We start from the raw sequence: 18,415 nt of genomic DNA on the forward strand, positions 1-18,415 counted from the left end.
TCATGGGAAAAGCAGCTTTCTTAAGCAGGGAGTCTTCTTAGCCTTTTTCAAGTAATACACCATAGTATTAAATTCTTGCTTCTATTCACAGGAATGATGAGAGTTTACCAGAAAAAAAGGCAACAGACACATTTTATCAGCCTTCAGAAAAACTGGCAAAATATCCAGTGATGACCAGACTGGAAAGGCAAAATGTGTTTCTGTCTAATAAAAGAATAGATGCAAATACTAGATTCTCCAGACACAGGAGTGAAGTTAAAGTTACTCAGAAAAAACATTGGAAATATTCAGCTTGTAGAGAAAGAAAAAACAAGAGAGACATAGAAAGTCATTATACTAAAGTCCACTTACTGACCTGCTCTGGATGCCTGTTTCAAGAGTTAGAAAAAGTAGAAAACATGGAAAAAAATACAAACAAACCTTTCTAACTACAGTTTAAGAAATTGAAAAAACAAATTTAAAAAAAAAAACAAAAACCAAAAAACATTTGCAATGCTACATAAATGTATTATTACAGAGCATTAAGAATTTGAGGTATATCAGAAACCTGGTCTGTATATTAACATTTCAAACACATTCCTCATCTTTTTCTGCCAGTACTCTCCATTTCACCTGCATTTCTAGGCTCACTTGCCTAGGCTGGAAATGAAGACCTTAAGAACTTCTGGCAACTAAGCTTTCACACTTTACTCCTACTGTTGAGTTTATAAACTCAACCAATTCCAAAGTAAAACTAAGTGACTAAAAGGTTCTGCCCCAACTATTAAGTAGTATAGTTAACAATGGAAAACCCCCTAGGTTTTCCCTGGGCAGATACATCAGCCCCAAACCTATTTAAATTTCTGACAATCAGTTCCAAAATACTATAAAATGGAAAATGATTTGACTTTCCAAGAAGCTTTTCCGTCTTACTAGCCATAAATATTGTGTCCAAGTAGCAGATACTCATGCAACTCATGCAAAATTGCAAATGGGCATGGAAAAAAGTATTTAACAGGAAAAGGATTTTAGCTCCTTGGCACTGCAATACACACACTGAATATTAGAGCTAAGCTTAGGGAGCTTTGAATATTCATAAAATGGGAATCTCTGATGAATTCCAGATCATTAAACTGAATCAGTCCAGATTAATGAACACCACAAAGAGAACTTCTTCAAAACACAGCTTAGAAAAAAAATTCTTACAGTAACTGTTGTGTTTCATATTTACTTCTGATGATATACAAAAGGATCAAACAGCCCAAGAACTACAGGAACTTCAAAAATTAAAATATTTTGTTAGTGGAATAAAGGCCCCTGCTTCATTTACAGAATACTGCAAACATGCAAAACAAGAAAGAATCATTAACAAATCCATTAGCTATAAGAAAATTAATTTCATCTACTGGTTGCACATTTATCTCCCCTCTCCCACCACCACTTCTGCTCCAAGATACAAATGGTTCTGGATTCTGAAGTTGTTTTTTCAGTTCCTCTAAGGAAAAAAACTCTGCTAATCCAAAAAGCTTTAACTGATTTCATTGACCAGAGAGCAGGTCTGGGTCTTGTACTGTAACCTACCGCCTGTCTTTGCTGAGTAAAAAACTCTGCTAATCCAGAGCTTTAAAAAGCTTTAACTTCTTTCATTGACCAGAGAGCAGGTCTGGGTCTTGTACTGTAACCTACCGCCTGTCTTTGCTCAGGTGGCAACAGAGCATCTCAGATGGGAGTAGGAGTTTGGAACTGACATTCACCTCATGTGAGGAAAGCCTGGCACAGATTAAGCAGAACCCTGTCACAGCACATGGCAAGAGGGAAAAGGTTTTCTGATCCCCAGCACCTCTGCACCTCTGGCATATACTGCAGTTTCCCCAGAATGACAGGGAGCCAACAGTTTTGTCTACAAGTCCAAGATATGGGAAACCAGTAAGAGTTAAAGGAAAATTAGCTTTTCTGCAGTATGGATATAGAAATTTAGATTGTAATAAAGGAAATAAAAAGGAAAATGGTAATTCTCAGTGTTGTATCAGCATTCTTTGGAGCTTGTTCTACTGGCTGTAGTTACACAATTGGACTGTAGTTTCCCAGTTTATAGATTTACTGACTTACTACAGTGTGAAGCCTCCCAACACTGAACACTGCAATAAATAATTATTACTGTCTTTTTAGAATTATGATGCAATCATGCCTAGGAATATTAAAACACCAAAAGATTCCCCACACTGAAAAGCAGTATCTAGATTAGTGAAATATTTTTCCTCTGCAGGCCTGGAGCAGACTTCACTTTCCTCCACTACTTCTGTCCAAATTGAGTGCTTCCCTCTTCTTTCCGTAATATTAAAAACCAAAGGGGAAAAAACCCAACAACAAAAAACTGAGAGCATTTGCCAATTTATTTCTGAAAGCAAACGTAACACTCTGCAACTCTACCTGTCAGTGTTAAAGCTCTTTAGCATAAATGAAGTGGGAAGGAAGTTGTCTAGCAAAAGTCATTAAACTAATTTCCAATGAAAGGTTACACTGTTGCTTCATTAAGTTACTAGATGAATATCCAAAATCTCTGCAGACATCTTGATCCACTGGCTCCTGTTGGATGCCTCCCAGAACTTTGAAAGAGGTGATAAAGCAACAGAAACACCTATTTCTCATGAGAAGAATCTTTTTGCCTTTTCCAAGATATTTCACTCAAGGCTAGGCTCAGATGGAAAAGCACCTTACCCCAAAACTGAAGAATCCTGATGCGCACAGGGCCACACTTGCCTGCACTACAGTTCAGCTGCAGCAGGGCAGCTCTGTCATGGAGAAGGACAGTGAAGGCCCCTGTGTATTCCTCACCAGCCATAAGCAGACAGGCTAACAGCTAAGGCACATCAGTTGTGCTCAGAGCAGCTTTTACAACATCTTCCCTGCCTCAGCCTTCCTTGAGGTGAATGATCAATGACCCACGTAGAATGACTACTGGTTTTTCTTTAAGTTCACACTTCTGAAGCAAAATGTTTTTGTAATGCTGGACTTACTGACTGCAATGCAACAGTTCTGCATCAAAGTATGCTTTATAGCACAAAAATTGGAGAAGCCCCTAAAAAATTGGACACACCTTTGAAAATGCTTTCCCTGCGCACAGGGCTTCATTTGTATTAGGCAGAGATCTAGAGTTACACCATAGATTCATCTGTTTCAACCATGTGTTCAGTTTAGGAAACTTGTACCACAACTGCTTTTCTTGGTCAGCTGGCAGTGGCAGATAGTACAAAGGAAATATCCATAGAAGTCTCATAGCATGAAATTCCCATAACTGCACACATTTCTCTTCACAATTGGCACTTCAGCAGTTCAGAGCTTCAGCCACCCTGCACTGCTCCTGTCAAGGAACAGGGATTCAAAGGTTTCAATTGCCTGGTGCCACAGTCAGAAATACAACTGCTGCATCACAGCACCAAGATGACAACATCTCATGCTGCTGGCAGCAGTTCCCATATTGACAGAAAGAGGATCAAACTCTGTATTTCTCTTTTGGGAAGTATACGAGGCAGACAAGTGCAGGTTTCTTTGAAACCTGCATCCACTGGAGGAGCAGAAACCATACTTCGGGAAGTGTGGCAGAATGCCAAAAAATTATTATTTTTTTTTTAATGAAGGAAAGTTAATCATTAGCATTGGCTCTAAACAAGTCAAAAGTCCTCACATTTTAAATGGCCGTGTCAGTGAGAAGACTTGACCTTTTCTTCTAGGACAGCAGCCTAAGCTTTTAGCTGGGATGAACAACAAAGGGCTTTTGGTCACCTCAAGTAACTCCAGTAACACATCTGGTATGAATAAACTTCAGAACAGCTTGCTGCAAAAACTGCTTTAGTTAGTACAAATATTCTTCAGCAGGTATAGTCAGCCTTTGAAATCCGCTGCTTGTGAAACACTGATAAGCAGTATGTTGCTCACGCTTGGAAGCACAGAAGAGGAAAATGCATTTATTTCTTCCCAGACTACATTTTATTAGTTATCTTCTAAAAGCTTTTTGGATGTGGGTTTGGTTTTTGGGTTTTAGTACATTTTTTGTAAGGTTTCTTTCATTAGTGTTTTTTTCAGAATTACTTTTTCCCACGTATACTGTTTTTAGAAATAAAATATTCATTCTAAAGGGCAGCTCTAAAAGAACAAAACAGAAATAGCATGGCTGGAATACAGGTTGAGATCTCAGGATTGGAGAAATTAAGAAAGCAGAAAGAAAATAATAAAGGCAAAAACCTATCTGCAAATACATCACTTCAGAAAGTAGCAGTATATTTTGATTACTTCCCAAAGAATGGTTCAAAATGAAGCATTTAATCTAATGAGTGACAATACTCTTTCACACAAAAACCAATTAACTTAAAACTATTTTTGCATTTTCTTTCCTGTACTAATCTTTCGCAGCAATTTGCCCTGTGATTACTGTCTGTGAAAAACTACTGGTTTGTAGGTATTTTACTGCTTAAAATAAGTGCAAGCCATCTGACTTGTTACGAGCTGAAGCAGAAGCCCTAAACCCCCTGCTACGTTCACTGTGCCAGTGAAGTTCGAGGGAAGACACAGGGTAGGCATGGATCTAAATGACAGCTTAGCCATTGTTTTGTGTCACCATTCACAAACAGACTACTTAAGTTACCATGTTTTAATCAATGAATCTTTGAAAAAGTTCTCCACAGATCAAAACACATGCTAAGTCCCTCTGTGGAATTTATAGGGAATTCTGAAAGAAGTTTAAAAGGGCTGGTGTCCAAAATGCTGACAAAACCAGTAAGAATACAGGAATACAGACAGGAGCCCCTCCTGCAAAGCCCACCTCAGAGGACTAAGGACAGTTTTCTTCCAACAGTGTCTAATATTTAGGTAGATTTAATAATTTCCCTACCCTTTATCCTGAAATCTAAGATCATTCACAAGCTAAGTGCCCCAAGTCCAAAGAGATTTTCACTGCATCATCTGCAGCACTGAATCACAGAATCATAGAATGGTTTGGGTCAGACTGACATTAAAGATCATCTTGTTTCAGCAACCCTGTCATGGGCAGGGATGCCTTCCACTAGCCCCATCCAGCCTGGCCTTGAAAATATAAAAAACATTTATACTACTAAAGAAGGAAACATCTGGGACTATGACTTGACAAAAAAATGCCTTTTCATTTTAGTCCCTCTATCAAGCTCTATCAGACTGCAAGGCAAAGTGTGCACTTGGATAGCCTATGCAGAAATATCAAGTGGCTCCTCAAGTCCTTTGACTCTTAGCCTGGAGAAGCAGCTACTCTCTGTCTTGACTGTAGCAAAGAAATGTCTACATGTTCCTCTCACAGGCTTTGCTACGAGACAAGAAACAACCCAAAAACTGACAACAGAAAAATAAGAGGATACAAGGGACACTGTCTTCTAAGACAGACTCCTACAGAAACAGTACCTTAGAAATCCAAGAGATTATCCATTACACTAGCAACTGCCAGTAAAGTGATAAAGATGTATTATAAAGGAGACACCAATTTTTATCTTTTTAACTACTATAGAGAAACTGGAGAAAATGTATATTGCTTGTATTGTGCTAGGCATCACGTCTTGTGCATGTGCTCAGCAACATCTGCCTAGAAAACTTGCTTGAAGAAATTGGAACATTTTATACTATAATTTTATTAAACAGTAAGCAAAAAATAAAATTCACTTGTTTAATTAAAACTTCCCTTTAGAATTACATTTCTTTTCAATATGATTTTGTTTTGCTTTTAGCAACATCAGAATTAAAGCAACCTCATCCAAAAAGTAAAACTAAGTCCAGTAAAGAACTCCACTTCCGGATGAAGAGAGGTCACAATATTTAGGTATCATTACTCCAAGTTCCCTCACCAGCTCTAACTGCTGGATCCTCACATTACTCTACAAATTCACATTAAAAATGTCTCTTGACCCGCTGGCTCACTTTCCTCTGGGCAATTTTTCAACTCTAAAGTAAGTTCACTAGCCTGCAGCTAATCATTTGAAGTCAACAGCACTAACTATAAGCATATTAGAAGTAAATTAAACACAGACAAAAATCTAAGAAACAAGGACTTGTGTAATTTCTGCCCACTAGTAAAATATGCTTGCAGACAGAAGTTGCATGGGCCTGCAATATTTCAGGCACTTATTTAATTAAGTATTTATACTGGATTAAAAGGTCTATCTTATATTGGAATTGACAACAAAACATGAAGAGTTTTCAAAAAGTACAAAACACAAAGTTTGAAACCTTTATAGGGTAAGGGACAGGAAGGCAGTACTCAATCCCCACCAACATGCATGTGGTTTAAACCACTGGCACTTCTAGAATTAGAATGGAAGTAAGGAAGAGGGGTCTAGGAAAGTTTTGAAGTGTTAAAGAGACTTGGAAATGTTTCCTTAGTAATGAAGACAACAGTTTACTACCCACTTCAGCAACTTGGGCTTTCGGCAGTGAGGACAGATTAACTCTTTAGATCTACCACACAGGACTTCACTGTCTTGCTGAAAATAATTTTTTGGTCATGAAAGACCACCTGAACCCAGTTCAAGCTAGTCCCACAAATTTTTTGTTACATATTTTATTTTTGATTCACAGAACATGAGCTTCTTTACAGCTGTCTACCTGTCAGCAAACATCACCACACCCCAAAGCCCAGTGAAATGTGCTCCTGGCCAGCATTACAGGCAGAATGCACACTAAGAACTTGCATTCAAGTGAATTCCCACACAGGAAGCCTCTTGTTCAACTCAAGCATCTGGAACTAAAAGTCATTGATGCAGAATGAGGTCTAAAATGGTTATATGACTAAGATCTCTTAAAAGCATTAGAGTAAAACAGATCTTAAAATTGTAAGATGTTAAAACAAATTACAACTTCTTTCCATGCAGTTATAAGCCAGGTGGGTAGATAACCGTACCACAGAGCATGAAAAAAGCAAAGAGAAACTGTGATGTTTTCCAGATTTGCAGCAGTGCTTAAAAATGTTAAAGTCTGAGAATTATCTATAAGCAGGTCAGTGGTTTAAAAAAAGAAACATATTTTCAGAATAACTATCATGCACTACTAAAAGAGGTGCTTAGTTATATTTTGGTGTGTTCATACTGACTTATTTATGGGATACTGTCAGACCCAACAAGAGGATCTCCATGCACCCAAGCAATACTGAAGGAAGGGAAATTCAGTTGCAGAAATATATTCAAGACACCCATGTGATTTATTTCCAAATAGATATAGATATATTTCCAAATACTGACTCAGATACTCCCCTGAATCACATCTGAGCTTTCCATTGGGTTAAGCACCTGAAAAGCTTTTTTCTTGTTTAAAATATTACTTATAAACTAGTCATCAATTAAAAATGTACTGCAAAACTCCTACCATGAGTGAAGAACCCCCGTGATACCAGACTTTTTTCAGAATTAAATTACTGCATTGCTCCAAGTGCCCAGCCTTCCCCATGTTTTCCTTTCTGAAAAAAAAAAACCTTTTCCAGATCCTCAGATAAACTGGGTACTCAACAATTTTGAATTTGAGAACATTAATTCCAGTTTCACCATGACTACAGCAAGTAATAAATGCAGCAAGTGAAGCATGGATTTGTATTTACGGATGTCAGGCAGGATGCATTTATCTCAAGTGTGATTAAAATTTCTGCCTAGATTAATCATTACTGTATCTCTGAAATCAAACTGCAAAACTTGCAACTGTTTGCTGAACCAATATTTAATGGCGTGTTTCAGAAGCCTGCTGTTCCAAGTCCCCTGATGTTTGCCTGAAACTTTAGTTCTGTCCCCCAAAGAACAGAGCCAGTAAGATGTGAAGGTTTCAGAAAAAGCCAGCAGCATTCACCAGAAAAATTGCCACATTGTGATCTACTCATTAAGACAGCTTGTAGTCACACAATACTGCAGCCTCTACGAGAGGAGAGATTAGAAAAAATTAGTAATTATCCTAATAATTGGAGAGGCACAAAGTTTCACTAAGGTTATCCAGCTAACTTCAAGCCCTTTCAGACTCAGCACACTATTACACATTGTGGATCTCAGTGTACCACATGCACAGGCCATTCTAGAAGCAAATTAATACCTGGCAAAGCAAAGTAAGTGCATGTTAAAATGATGCTGCTTCAAATAAACTTCATCTGTAAAATCTGTAAAATACAGAATGGAACAGCTGTATGACTGTGAAGTCCCAAACACTGGTAAATATTAATAGGAAAACATGTGCTGAATAGCATGCTGCACTGAAATAGCATTTCATGCACTGAAAGCAGCTGGGAAGGAATCTGAAACTAGCAGGATGAGCTCTCCACATGGAATTCTGCTAAATTCTCTGTTACTTGAGTATCCAACATTAATCAATATACTAATGTTTTGTTATATCTCAGTTCTTATTAGAAACACTACTTTGTAAAAATCTATGTTTACTTTTATTTTATGAACACAAGTGAGGAAACTATTACACCAACATAAATGCATTATCATTTTATCAGATGAAGCTTCCTTACTCTAGAAATGGGCAATGTTCACATTTTTTGGGTTCTAAAGTATCCAAGCCTACAGCTATTTTAGGCTTTTCTATTGGCAGTGTAGAAAGGTACAAGGCCCTGCAAGATTACAAACTTTATTTCATGATAAATGACAGCTCAAATAAGCAAAGCTCAGTCATTAGACCTGGCCAGAGATCACCCAGCACTTGAACTGGACATTAATGACCTGCAATTTAATGCACACTAGCAATGTAGGCATATCCCACTTTAGACAAAGAGTTTGAAAAAGGAAGAAAAAGAATGCCTGGACAGCTGCATTTAATAATAAAAAACAAACCAAGAGGTGTAATGAATGACAGAACTGGATTAAGTCATGCAACATTGAAAGTCTGACAGAACACCTCACAAACTTTTCTTGTACCAGCAGCCTTTACAGTGACAGAAAGCATCAAAGAAGTCTGAAAAGAAAGTTGGAACTTCTGCTTCCTTACAAATTACTAGAAAAATTGGCAGCTTGACAGAATGTGACAGAGCTATTGATAAAAAAATTGTAATTCAACAACTTTCATACAAACATCCAAGACTGTGGTCTAGTTATTTGCAGCAAGGAAGACGCTTAATTTTGTATTCCACAAGCAATCATTTTCAGAAGAAAAATATAGGGCTATTAAGAAAGGAAATTACAGTACTGCTGAAAGAAGTGTGCTGTCACTAGGTAAGCACTAATTACATTAGATTATCATATGTAATTGCAATATTCAGTTACTGAATTAAATCTTGACCCCCCCCAAAAAAAAAAGAACCAATGCAGCAGAGGAAATGAGACATTTAAGCTTCACTCTCAAGTCTGATGAAGCTATAAGGTGAAGCATCTCATCAGTCATCCCCAAAAAAAAGAACCAATGCAGCAGAGGAAATGAGACATTTAAGCTTCACTCTCAAGTCTGATGAAGCTATAAGGTGAAGCATCTCATCAGTCATTGCCTTACTGCTGCAGAAAGATGAATTGTATAGGCTCTTCAGGCAATACTAGAATTTAAATAAGAACTAAAAAAATATATAAATGTAATAGCCTTATATCAATTGTGTTTCTTCTGGAAACCACTTACATAATCACCACAGCAGGAAAAAAAAAAAAACCAACTCATCATACAGAGGGGAGGTACAGTCTAAAGCTATTGTAAGAGAATTTTTATAGCCATTCTTGCAAATTAGCCATTTTGTTCTATCAACCTGGAAAGCAAACACTTTGCTTGAATTGAGATGACAATTAATTTTTGCTCTGAACATTGAGAACTGCAGTCTCAGAAGGCTGGGAAAGCAAAGCAAGTCCAAAACCTACTGTGTTTAAACAGAGATACCATATGAATACACAAAATAAAAGCACAACAGTTCCCATGCCAAGGAGGAGCAGATGGCATCTCAGAGCAGAAGTCAGTAACTGAACGACAAGTCATAAGAAATAAAACCCATCAAGCAGTTCTTCACCAGTCTCCACTTTTTTACAGGAGTGGGACTGAATGATTTCACCTGGGCAAGTGCCACTTGCAGAAACCCCAGGCCAGACATGGGTGCCTCTCCCCAGAAGCAGCTGTTTTGCTTAGACTCCCCAGAGACCTCCCACAAGCTGCACTGCCCATCTTCTCACCACCTCCTCCTCCTTCCAGCCACCTATTTTGCACATTGGAAACCCCTCCTGTTCAGTATCTTCCTTTAAAGGGCAGGAGCTGGGGGAAGAGCTGCTCTAAAATACCGGAGGAAATAGAGCTTTTACCCACAAAAAACATGTTCACACACAGAGTCGTTGGTTTGACTTCACCCAGCACACTTCTGTGAGCACACACCCTGTTACCAGCAGTGCCCAGGATGGCTCATGTGCCCTTCATACCATGCCAGGTCCCAAATGTCTCCTCACAACTACACAACAGCTGGACCAGGCTGCGTAACGACAGCTCCCTACAGGAAGTGCTGTTCCTTGTGCCCTTCTCCCCTTACTGTGTCTTACAGAAGACTATCTGCCAAAGTTAAATGATTCTGGTCGTAAATGTCTTTTATATATATATATATATATATATATATATATATAGTTGACAGAGGTTTCTTATTCATACAAAGCTCAAAGATAAAGAAGGTTTGGGAAAGCAAGTGATAACGCTCCAAGTTTAAGTTAAATTTTCCTGTAAGCAATATGGTTTTTTTCTCTCTCTCTTCCGTAGCACTTGAATTTTGCTTATTGGACTACTACAAGATTGCTCTGTTGTTTGAACTTTCTGTTACTTGGGAAGCTCCTTTCCAATCAAAAACCGCTGAGAAAGCAGGAACTAAAGAAAATAAAAGCACAAGCTCTGATTTTCAGCCCTCCAAGAAGTGTAAAGTGAATTCGGAGAAACTGTAATTGTGAAACACACTTTGAAATAGAGGAGGTTTAGCTTTAAATGCTGAACACTGCAATAGCTATTTATTTAAAATAATTCTAAATATCTAAATGCTTATCTATCCTACTGCAGGGCTGGTTGAAACAAATCACTCCCACTATTTTACAGCCTCTTCTCTATTACCTGCTTTTAAAATGTTTTGCAAGACTGCTTTCAACACCATAAATGTTACAATTGCTTGTAAATTTAATACAGGAGGGAACTCATATGTTTGAAATGGCAAAATTCTCAAATGATTTTTACCTTGGTGATCTCTGGAAACTCTGAAATTTGCCAGATGCCCTAATCAAATAAGGAGAGGTTTACTGTATATTCACACACTCTTCTAGGACTTTTTCAAGACCTGAAAATCTGAGGAGGAAGATAATTCAGAGGAAAACCTTGAAAGAATGCAGTAAAATAAACCTCCTTAAGAAGCTACAGTTAACTGTAAAGCCTTATTGCTGAAGTAATACCAATATACAGAGAAATTCTACCAGAGTGAAAACCTGAAACTCTGAATCAATAAACCAGATGTAGCTTATGACATTTGATATCAGACTTCCTTCTCTTTGGCTGCTGTAATCATGTTTTTAAATGATGACCTCTGGTAATGAGTCTCTGATGACTCTGCCTAGGTGCTCAAAATAACTTTGAAAAACTGAGTCAGAGGAATCATCACTCAAGCACAGCATCACTCAGAATCTTACCAGCTCTCCAGCTTTCCAGCACAGAAATGAGAAGCCTTGAACTGGTAAGCACAGCAATGTAACATAAACCATGTATCATTGAACCTTTAAAAGACCATAAGGCTGGACAGAAGACAGAAAGACAAAAGAACAGAAAACCTGTGTCTTCGTAAAATAACCGTATCAGTTCATGCTCATGCTAACATCTCACTCCTCCAATAGGTCAGGAATCTGTGGTTAATCTGCATTACCAAACATTTTCCCCTTCTCTAGTCATCTTATTGCCCCTTAAAAAACAAACTACCAAACCAAAATAATCTAAAAAGCCCTAGGAAGTACCACCACATCTACATGTAATACTAGCCTAAAAGACCCAAACAACACTTCACATCATTAGACTGTAACACCAAAATCATTACTTCACTTAATAATTTTGTTCCATCACAACTACATACACAGATCATCTGTGATCTCATGTTTTGTATTACATCTTGTTGTGCTGAATTTAAATAATGGAACATGTTGAATGGATTATGACACGATATGCATAGAAGAGGATCATCCCAACTCACAGATGTCTTAAGATTTATTAACTGAATCTTCCCTTAAGATGAGATTTACTAAAGGAGTTTACTTCCAATGTTAGGACAATGCATAATGTAGATTAACAGAACACAAAGTCTGGGTATTTTGGAGGATTTAGCACAGAGGGGTGCTTCACTTCCCAGCTGCAAATCAGAGCAAAGAATTGTTTCTAACCAACTCAAGTGATGGCATAAAGGAAAATGTGGGACTTCTTTGGGAAGCCTTACACTGCTGAAAATAATAGAGAATGAAAAAGAAAGATGAAAGGAAGGATACACACTTAAGGATCTTTAAGGCTAATCTGTTGTTACCTTTCCCCACCTGAAATTTTCATATGTAAATCATGACCTTCCTTCACCACAACTACAAAAACCATGCTGAATTCAACTACACCTGGTCAGTGACATTAAAAGAGAAAATCCAAATGATTAGATGGACAAGAAAACCCTGAACAGCATGTCCTTGTTTCAGACGTACTGTTAAGTTGTATCTTCTTTAAAGAACAGAATATTTAGTCTAAGCTTTCATCTCAAAGGACTTCCTCCCACAAAAAAGAAGCCAGTCCTGAAAACAGAACCAGATAAATGAGTCCTCAAAGTACACAAACCATTGAACAATCAAGAACATAATGGTGGGATATAAGTGCCCTAAAGTTATAAAGAAAAAACCTGTTGGTATTGACAGTAAGAGGGGCCTAACTTCACAAAGCTCATCAACAAGTGCCTCATGAAACACCTCTCTTGGGAAAGCAACGTCACCAACATCAACAATGTTATACCAATAAATCAGCTCCTAGTTTCAACTTCTAAATTAAAACTCACCACATGCTACCAGCACAGGTTCCAGAAGAACTGGAAGAACTGTCTTGCCTATTCTCTTCTCTCACTTCCTTCTGAAATTAGGGCTTAACAAATAGCAAAACATCAGCCTTTTCAAGAAAATTACTTGCCTACATTTTAAAATAATAAATAAGTTTAAAAATAGGCTAAGGTAGGGAAAACATTGTTTAAAAGCCAACATATTGCTTCCTGACATTTCTAGCTCTCCCTATTCAATGAAGCTCAAAAACAAAAGAAAGGACATGAGTAAAGCTGGGACTTGGCAAACTAATGGGGAAAGAATAGGAAAGGCCAAAGAAACCACGAAGGAACAAAGAGAAGAATGACAATGTCATCTGTAGCTTTTGTAAGTAACTATGACAGAAACATTTACCAAACTGCATCTTCCTTGTGACCAAGTTTAGAAAATTTTTTAGGCTCAGGCACTCTCTGTGTCACATCATTTGTGGCACAGTTAAAAATAAGGAATTTGTAAGGTTAACTCTGTTTCTGAAGGAAGCACTCAAAATAAAAGTATCTAGCTTAAAATCACCGGTTCTTAAATGCGGGCATGAAATTGCTTTACCTCTTAAGTCAGGTTCAGTTAAATGACTGTGAAACTCTAGAAGTCTCCTAAACAATCTTCTTTTTTTCTTATTTTGATAGGGTTTAACATTTGTTTCATTTTTTAGAGCACATAACCTTGAGCAAACCATAAAATCCACTGCCAAGCTACAGTAAGAATCTTGGCAACAGAAGAACTGCCTCCAGAAGCCTTAGATCCTCTATTTCCCATTTATATTTTCACCCTTCTCCGTGAAAGTCTCCTGCTCCCAACTATACCACCCCACCCAACCTTCTGTATCAGCTCTGAGCAAACTTTCAACTACTGCAACTCCCTAAAACTGGAGAAATGACATCACTGCTTCCATTCAGTGAATATTTTTGCTATTTCAGCAACTTACTGTATCTTAAAAACAGGCCTGACAAGTGTTGGAGGGATGTACATAAAGCATGGGATGAGGAGCAAGAAAGGAGAAGGAGCAATGGCCACTGCTAATTTAGCTCACATCAGACACAGAGACCACAGCCTCCAGGGCCTACAGCCACCCCACCTGTTTCAACTCCCTACCAAGTTTCCAGCTAACAAATATGCTAGGAAAGCATCAGTAAAGGCTTCTTGGTATGAAAATAGCAGTCCTTTCCCATAAAAGCTTTTATTGCTTCAATAAGGAATGCATTGATTTTGAATGGTACAGAGAAGAGCCAGCATGTATACCATGAATTACATACATGAAAATTCTAGGAATTTAATTGCCATGGTTTATCAAAGTGGGAGCACGAAAACTGGCCAAGGATTACAAGCTAGCTATGGAAGAAATCCCTATCTGCATCTGCACAAAATCTAACACCTTGATTCAAGCGTTTGTAAATCTTGTAGAGAAAATGATAAATCTGAAAACAGAAGCTGGACAAGTTCAGATTCAAAAGAAAGAAGCATCAACAGCAAGAGAGATGGTTTAAAAACAACAACAAAAAGACAGACTGGATTTTCCATCATTGAAAGCATTCAAATCAAGACTGAATTTGCCCCCTGCCTTCCTTGGATAGCATAGTCTAGTTTAAACAGGAATCAATTCAGGAAGCACTAACAGCCCGTGCAGCACATGCCAGGCCAGACTGTCAGTCACCCTTATCAGCCATATAGGATTTGACACCATTAAAGTTCAAAAAATTCATACTCCAGACAACTACTTACAGTTTAGTTTTGGTAACATTTCACGTAAAATACAAATACACCTTGCATATTTCTTTCAAAAAGAGGCAATTTGTGAAGGAGCACAAGCAGAAGGTGAGAAATTTGTTTACAATTTAAAAACAAAATTGACTTTCCAAAAGAAATGGTGACTGGTTAGTTGGCTGAGCTCCTAAAAACTGTTTTTTCAGCCAGTTACTCCCTTACACTGCTCAAAAAGACAATATATCCATTACTACAGCTGATGTTTGCACAACGTGAACAAAATAAAATCCAAAATAGGGTGGTTTGCAGAAAAAGACCCATCGCCTGGGTAGAGCTCACAGAAAATAAAGTTAGCTTCTCTTCAGTGCTGCTCAGAGTTACCAGAATAACAAAATAATGGCAATAAAATAACAAGTCTTTCCTGACCACCACTTACCAATTTTAGCCTTCAAGTCAAAGTAAATTACCCTATCTTGCAACGTGCGGAATGAAAAAAATTGCACCACCTGATTTTAAGGCAGTCTGGATTAGGAAGTCAGAAATTATACGCCCTTCCGTCTGGGGCCATAATGTTTCCAAAAAATATTTAAAGAAGAGCAAAGTGAAAGTTTCCAAAAGTATGAATAAAATGGATCGTGTGTTAGGTACAGAACACAGGATCCCATGAGGATACTGCACCTCAAAGTGAGCTGAGAAATAAAACACTGGTTTAGCACAGTACCTGCCTCACATACTGAGTATTATGTAGTATATACACACCAGAAGTAATTATCTTGCTGCCTACAATTGTCAGATTGAGTAAAAAATATTCATGCACACATCCCATGAATTACTGGAACCCACCAATGTAGAAAAACCAAGTCGATCAACAATATTCTAAAAACTCAACAGAAACATAAATTGCACTATATTGAGTATATTCTCTGTATTTTTAAACTGCCTAAGTGATTTTGAAACCTAAAATCAAGTTCTCGGTGCTTTGGAAAAAGTTTATCCAAACATGAGCCACCATCAGCTTACATGGTTACAGAGACAGCCACTTGTACATTACATCTGACACATTCAAGATGTGGAATTTCTTCAGCGCTGAGAAGGGCAACACAAATCGTGCACTGTATGAGAACCGCCTCAGTAAAAGGAAGTTTTCTAAACTGCTGGCCAACCTAATGGAATCAGGTGACTCAAAGTAATACTTCAAATACCAAAAAAGTCTTCCTGAGATACTCAGACAAGTCACAGATGAGTTGCTGGTGCATGTTAACTCACACCTACACAAGCAGAGATGCTTTCATCAACCAATATAGTAAACAAATATTGTTTATTTAGAAAGAGGCCACTTTGAGATAGGATGGACTAATTTTGACAGATAGCAGCAGATACTGTTGAAGAACTGAACAAAACAATTTAACTTCCTGTCTTTTTTTGTTGTTGTCGTTGGGTTTGATTTTTTTTTTCCCCCGTGTGTAAAATCACAGCTCACTATTAAGAGGTCGCGCAGGGCGGACTCTGGGCTCCCACCAGAGACAGGGCACAGCCACCCCCGGATGCCACCGAGGGGGTCAGCATCAGCTGCCCTGGCGCGCCGGGGGCCGAGCGAGCCGGGCCGGGACAAGACAGCCGGGCCGGGATAGCCGGGCCAGCCGGGCCCGCCGCTGGCCGAGGCCTCTCCCAGCGCCCCGCCGCTCCCGGGCTCGGTGGAAGCGGGACAAGGGGCGCCCGGGCTGCAGGAGCAGCACCCTCGGCCTCCGGCGGCTCTTCGGCCCTACGGTCGTTCCGCCGAGGAGTGGGGACGGAGGGGCACAAGCACAGCACAAAAGCAACTTTCCCCCGCCCCGGAGCCGCCGAGCCCGAGCGGGGGCCGGGCAGCGGCGCCGAGGCCCGAGCGCGGCGCTCCCTCCGTCCCTCCCGCGGCCGGGGGCAGGGTCCGGGCAGGGACCGGCTCCGCCCGCCCCGCCGGGCCCGCTGGCGCAGAGGGCGCCCCGGCGCCGCCTCCGACCCCCGGGCGCTGCTCACCTTGGTGGCCATGGCGCTGCCGGCGCGGGCTGCGCTGCCGCTCTGCCCTCCCTCCCTCTCTCCCTCCCTCTCTCCGTGCCGCGGCTGCTCGGTCGCTCGGTTGGTCGCTGTGTCCGGCCCGCCTGCCGCCGCCGCTGGGCCGCGCAGGCGGCTCCTCCTCAGCGTCCCCGGCCGCCGCCGCCTCCTGGGGGCCGCTGCGCGGCTCAGCAGCCGAGCGCCGGGCAGGCGGGGGCTGATGTGGCCGTGCCGCGGTGCCTCGGCCGCCCTTCCCGCCGGCTCGGCTCGGCTCAGCACCCGGGGCCACTGGCGGGGCTGTTTGCCCGCAGCCTTTCCGGCAGGGCCCGCGGGAGGGAGGCACTGGCTGCGCTGCGGGGATCCCCGGGGAGCCGCCCCGGCCGGGCCCGGGGGCAGTGGGGGCGGGCGGGCGGACCTCGCCCACCCCCCATGCCCTCAGGGGCTTTGCTTTGTGGCCGGAGTTTGGCCTCAAATTCGCTCGCGTGGGGGAGAGAGCCCGCAGGAAGGCGTTATGTGCCCCTCGGGTGCCTTTGAACGGAAATTTCAAAGCAACCATACAGCAAGGAAAGCAATATTTTTCCTCGGCCAGGCTCCATTCACGGCTGCCGGGGCGGTGTACGTCGTCCCTGACCTGTTTCAGCCGGGCCTTGGTGCACAGTGGGCAGCAGCAGTAAGAGGCACCAAGTGCTGGCTGCTCAAGGTCGGTAGCGTTCCTGCCGGGCACTCTGTGACCATCTCACAAAAACTACCTGACTTCCAGCCTGCAGGAGAGATGAGATGGGAGGCTAAAGCAAAAGGAATTGGAAAATACGATGACAGTGATCATGCAAGTTACTGCACCATCCAAAAAGTGCAGCTTCTTGTTGGTATATTTATAGTGGTTGGCCTGGAATCAGGAGACTTCCTTTCTGTACAAGGAAATACACGGTGTAATCATCAGGGACGCCAGTGAGCCCTAGGAGGCAGGTAGGCTGTGGGAACCTGCATAGAAGTCTACATCTATATTGCCTTGCCCGTAGAATTACAAGCTTTTTTCTGTTATTGTTAGAGCTTCTCAGTGAGAGCTTTATTAAAAGAGAAAAATATTGGTTGAACAGGTTGAACATTGGAAAAAATTTCCTAGTTGGACCTGTGAAATAGTTTCCATGGAAAATGAGGATGAGGAAATAAGAGGAAACTGGCTGTTCATTTGCCACCACTTTTTGAGTGATTCACCTGATTAACTTCAGAAGTTTCCAAACTCATTTGGTTCTGGTTTTAGCTTTTTCAGAATTCCATTAAATTCAGCATTTCCAACTTCCTTATGTAACAGCAGTACCTGAAGTGAAACCTGTGTGGCTCACAAGTGATGTTGTAGGACACCACCTTTAAGCTGAAGTATTGTATTTAGCATCAGTTTTGTCATGTGGTCCATCAATAAACTGGCATCTCATCTACCCTACAAGCAAAACTCCCTGAAGGTGGCTTCATTCCTGTTCTTCCACTTTCTCAGCAACAACCTTTCCAACATGGCATGCTTTCATCCAGCCCTTCAGAATATCTTATAAAAAGGGGAGAGGTGCGAAATCCAGGGACCCAGCACTGTCTCCTTTAGGGATCCCCAGCTGACTGTGAAGCACCCTCTGTCCTTTCTCCAGATGCTGCTTTGGTATGTGAAATATAACAAACTTGTG

The 18,415-nt window shown here is 40.6% G+C and overlaps 1 protein-coding gene across 2 annotated transcripts in view; it reads right to left on the minus strand.

Annotated features, from left to right (window-relative positions):
- Positions 1 to 16,858, minus strand: part of SNX9 (sorting nexin 9) — a 62,779-nt gene extending 45,921 nt beyond the window's left edge. For both annotated transcript variants that reach the window (XM_039707834.1, XM_039707833.1), the window contains exon 1: positions 16,728 to 16,858. In XM_039707834.1, the coding sequence (XP_039563768.1) occupies positions 16,728 to 16,739 (12 nt within the window). In that variant the 5' untranslated portion in view covers positions 16,740 to 16,858. The remainder of the gene's footprint in view (positions 1 to 16,727) is intronic.
- Between the last annotated feature and the right edge of the window lie 1,557 nt (positions 16,859 to 18,415).

The sequence above is a fragment of the Passer montanus genome, unplaced genomic scaffold (genome assembly GCF_014805655.1).
Source record: "Passer montanus isolate IOZ18808 unplaced genomic scaffold, ASM1480565v1 scaffold2, whole genome shotgun sequence".
Classification (NCBI taxonomy): domain Eukaryota; kingdom Metazoa; phylum Chordata; class Aves; order Passeriformes; family Passeridae; genus Passer; species Passer montanus.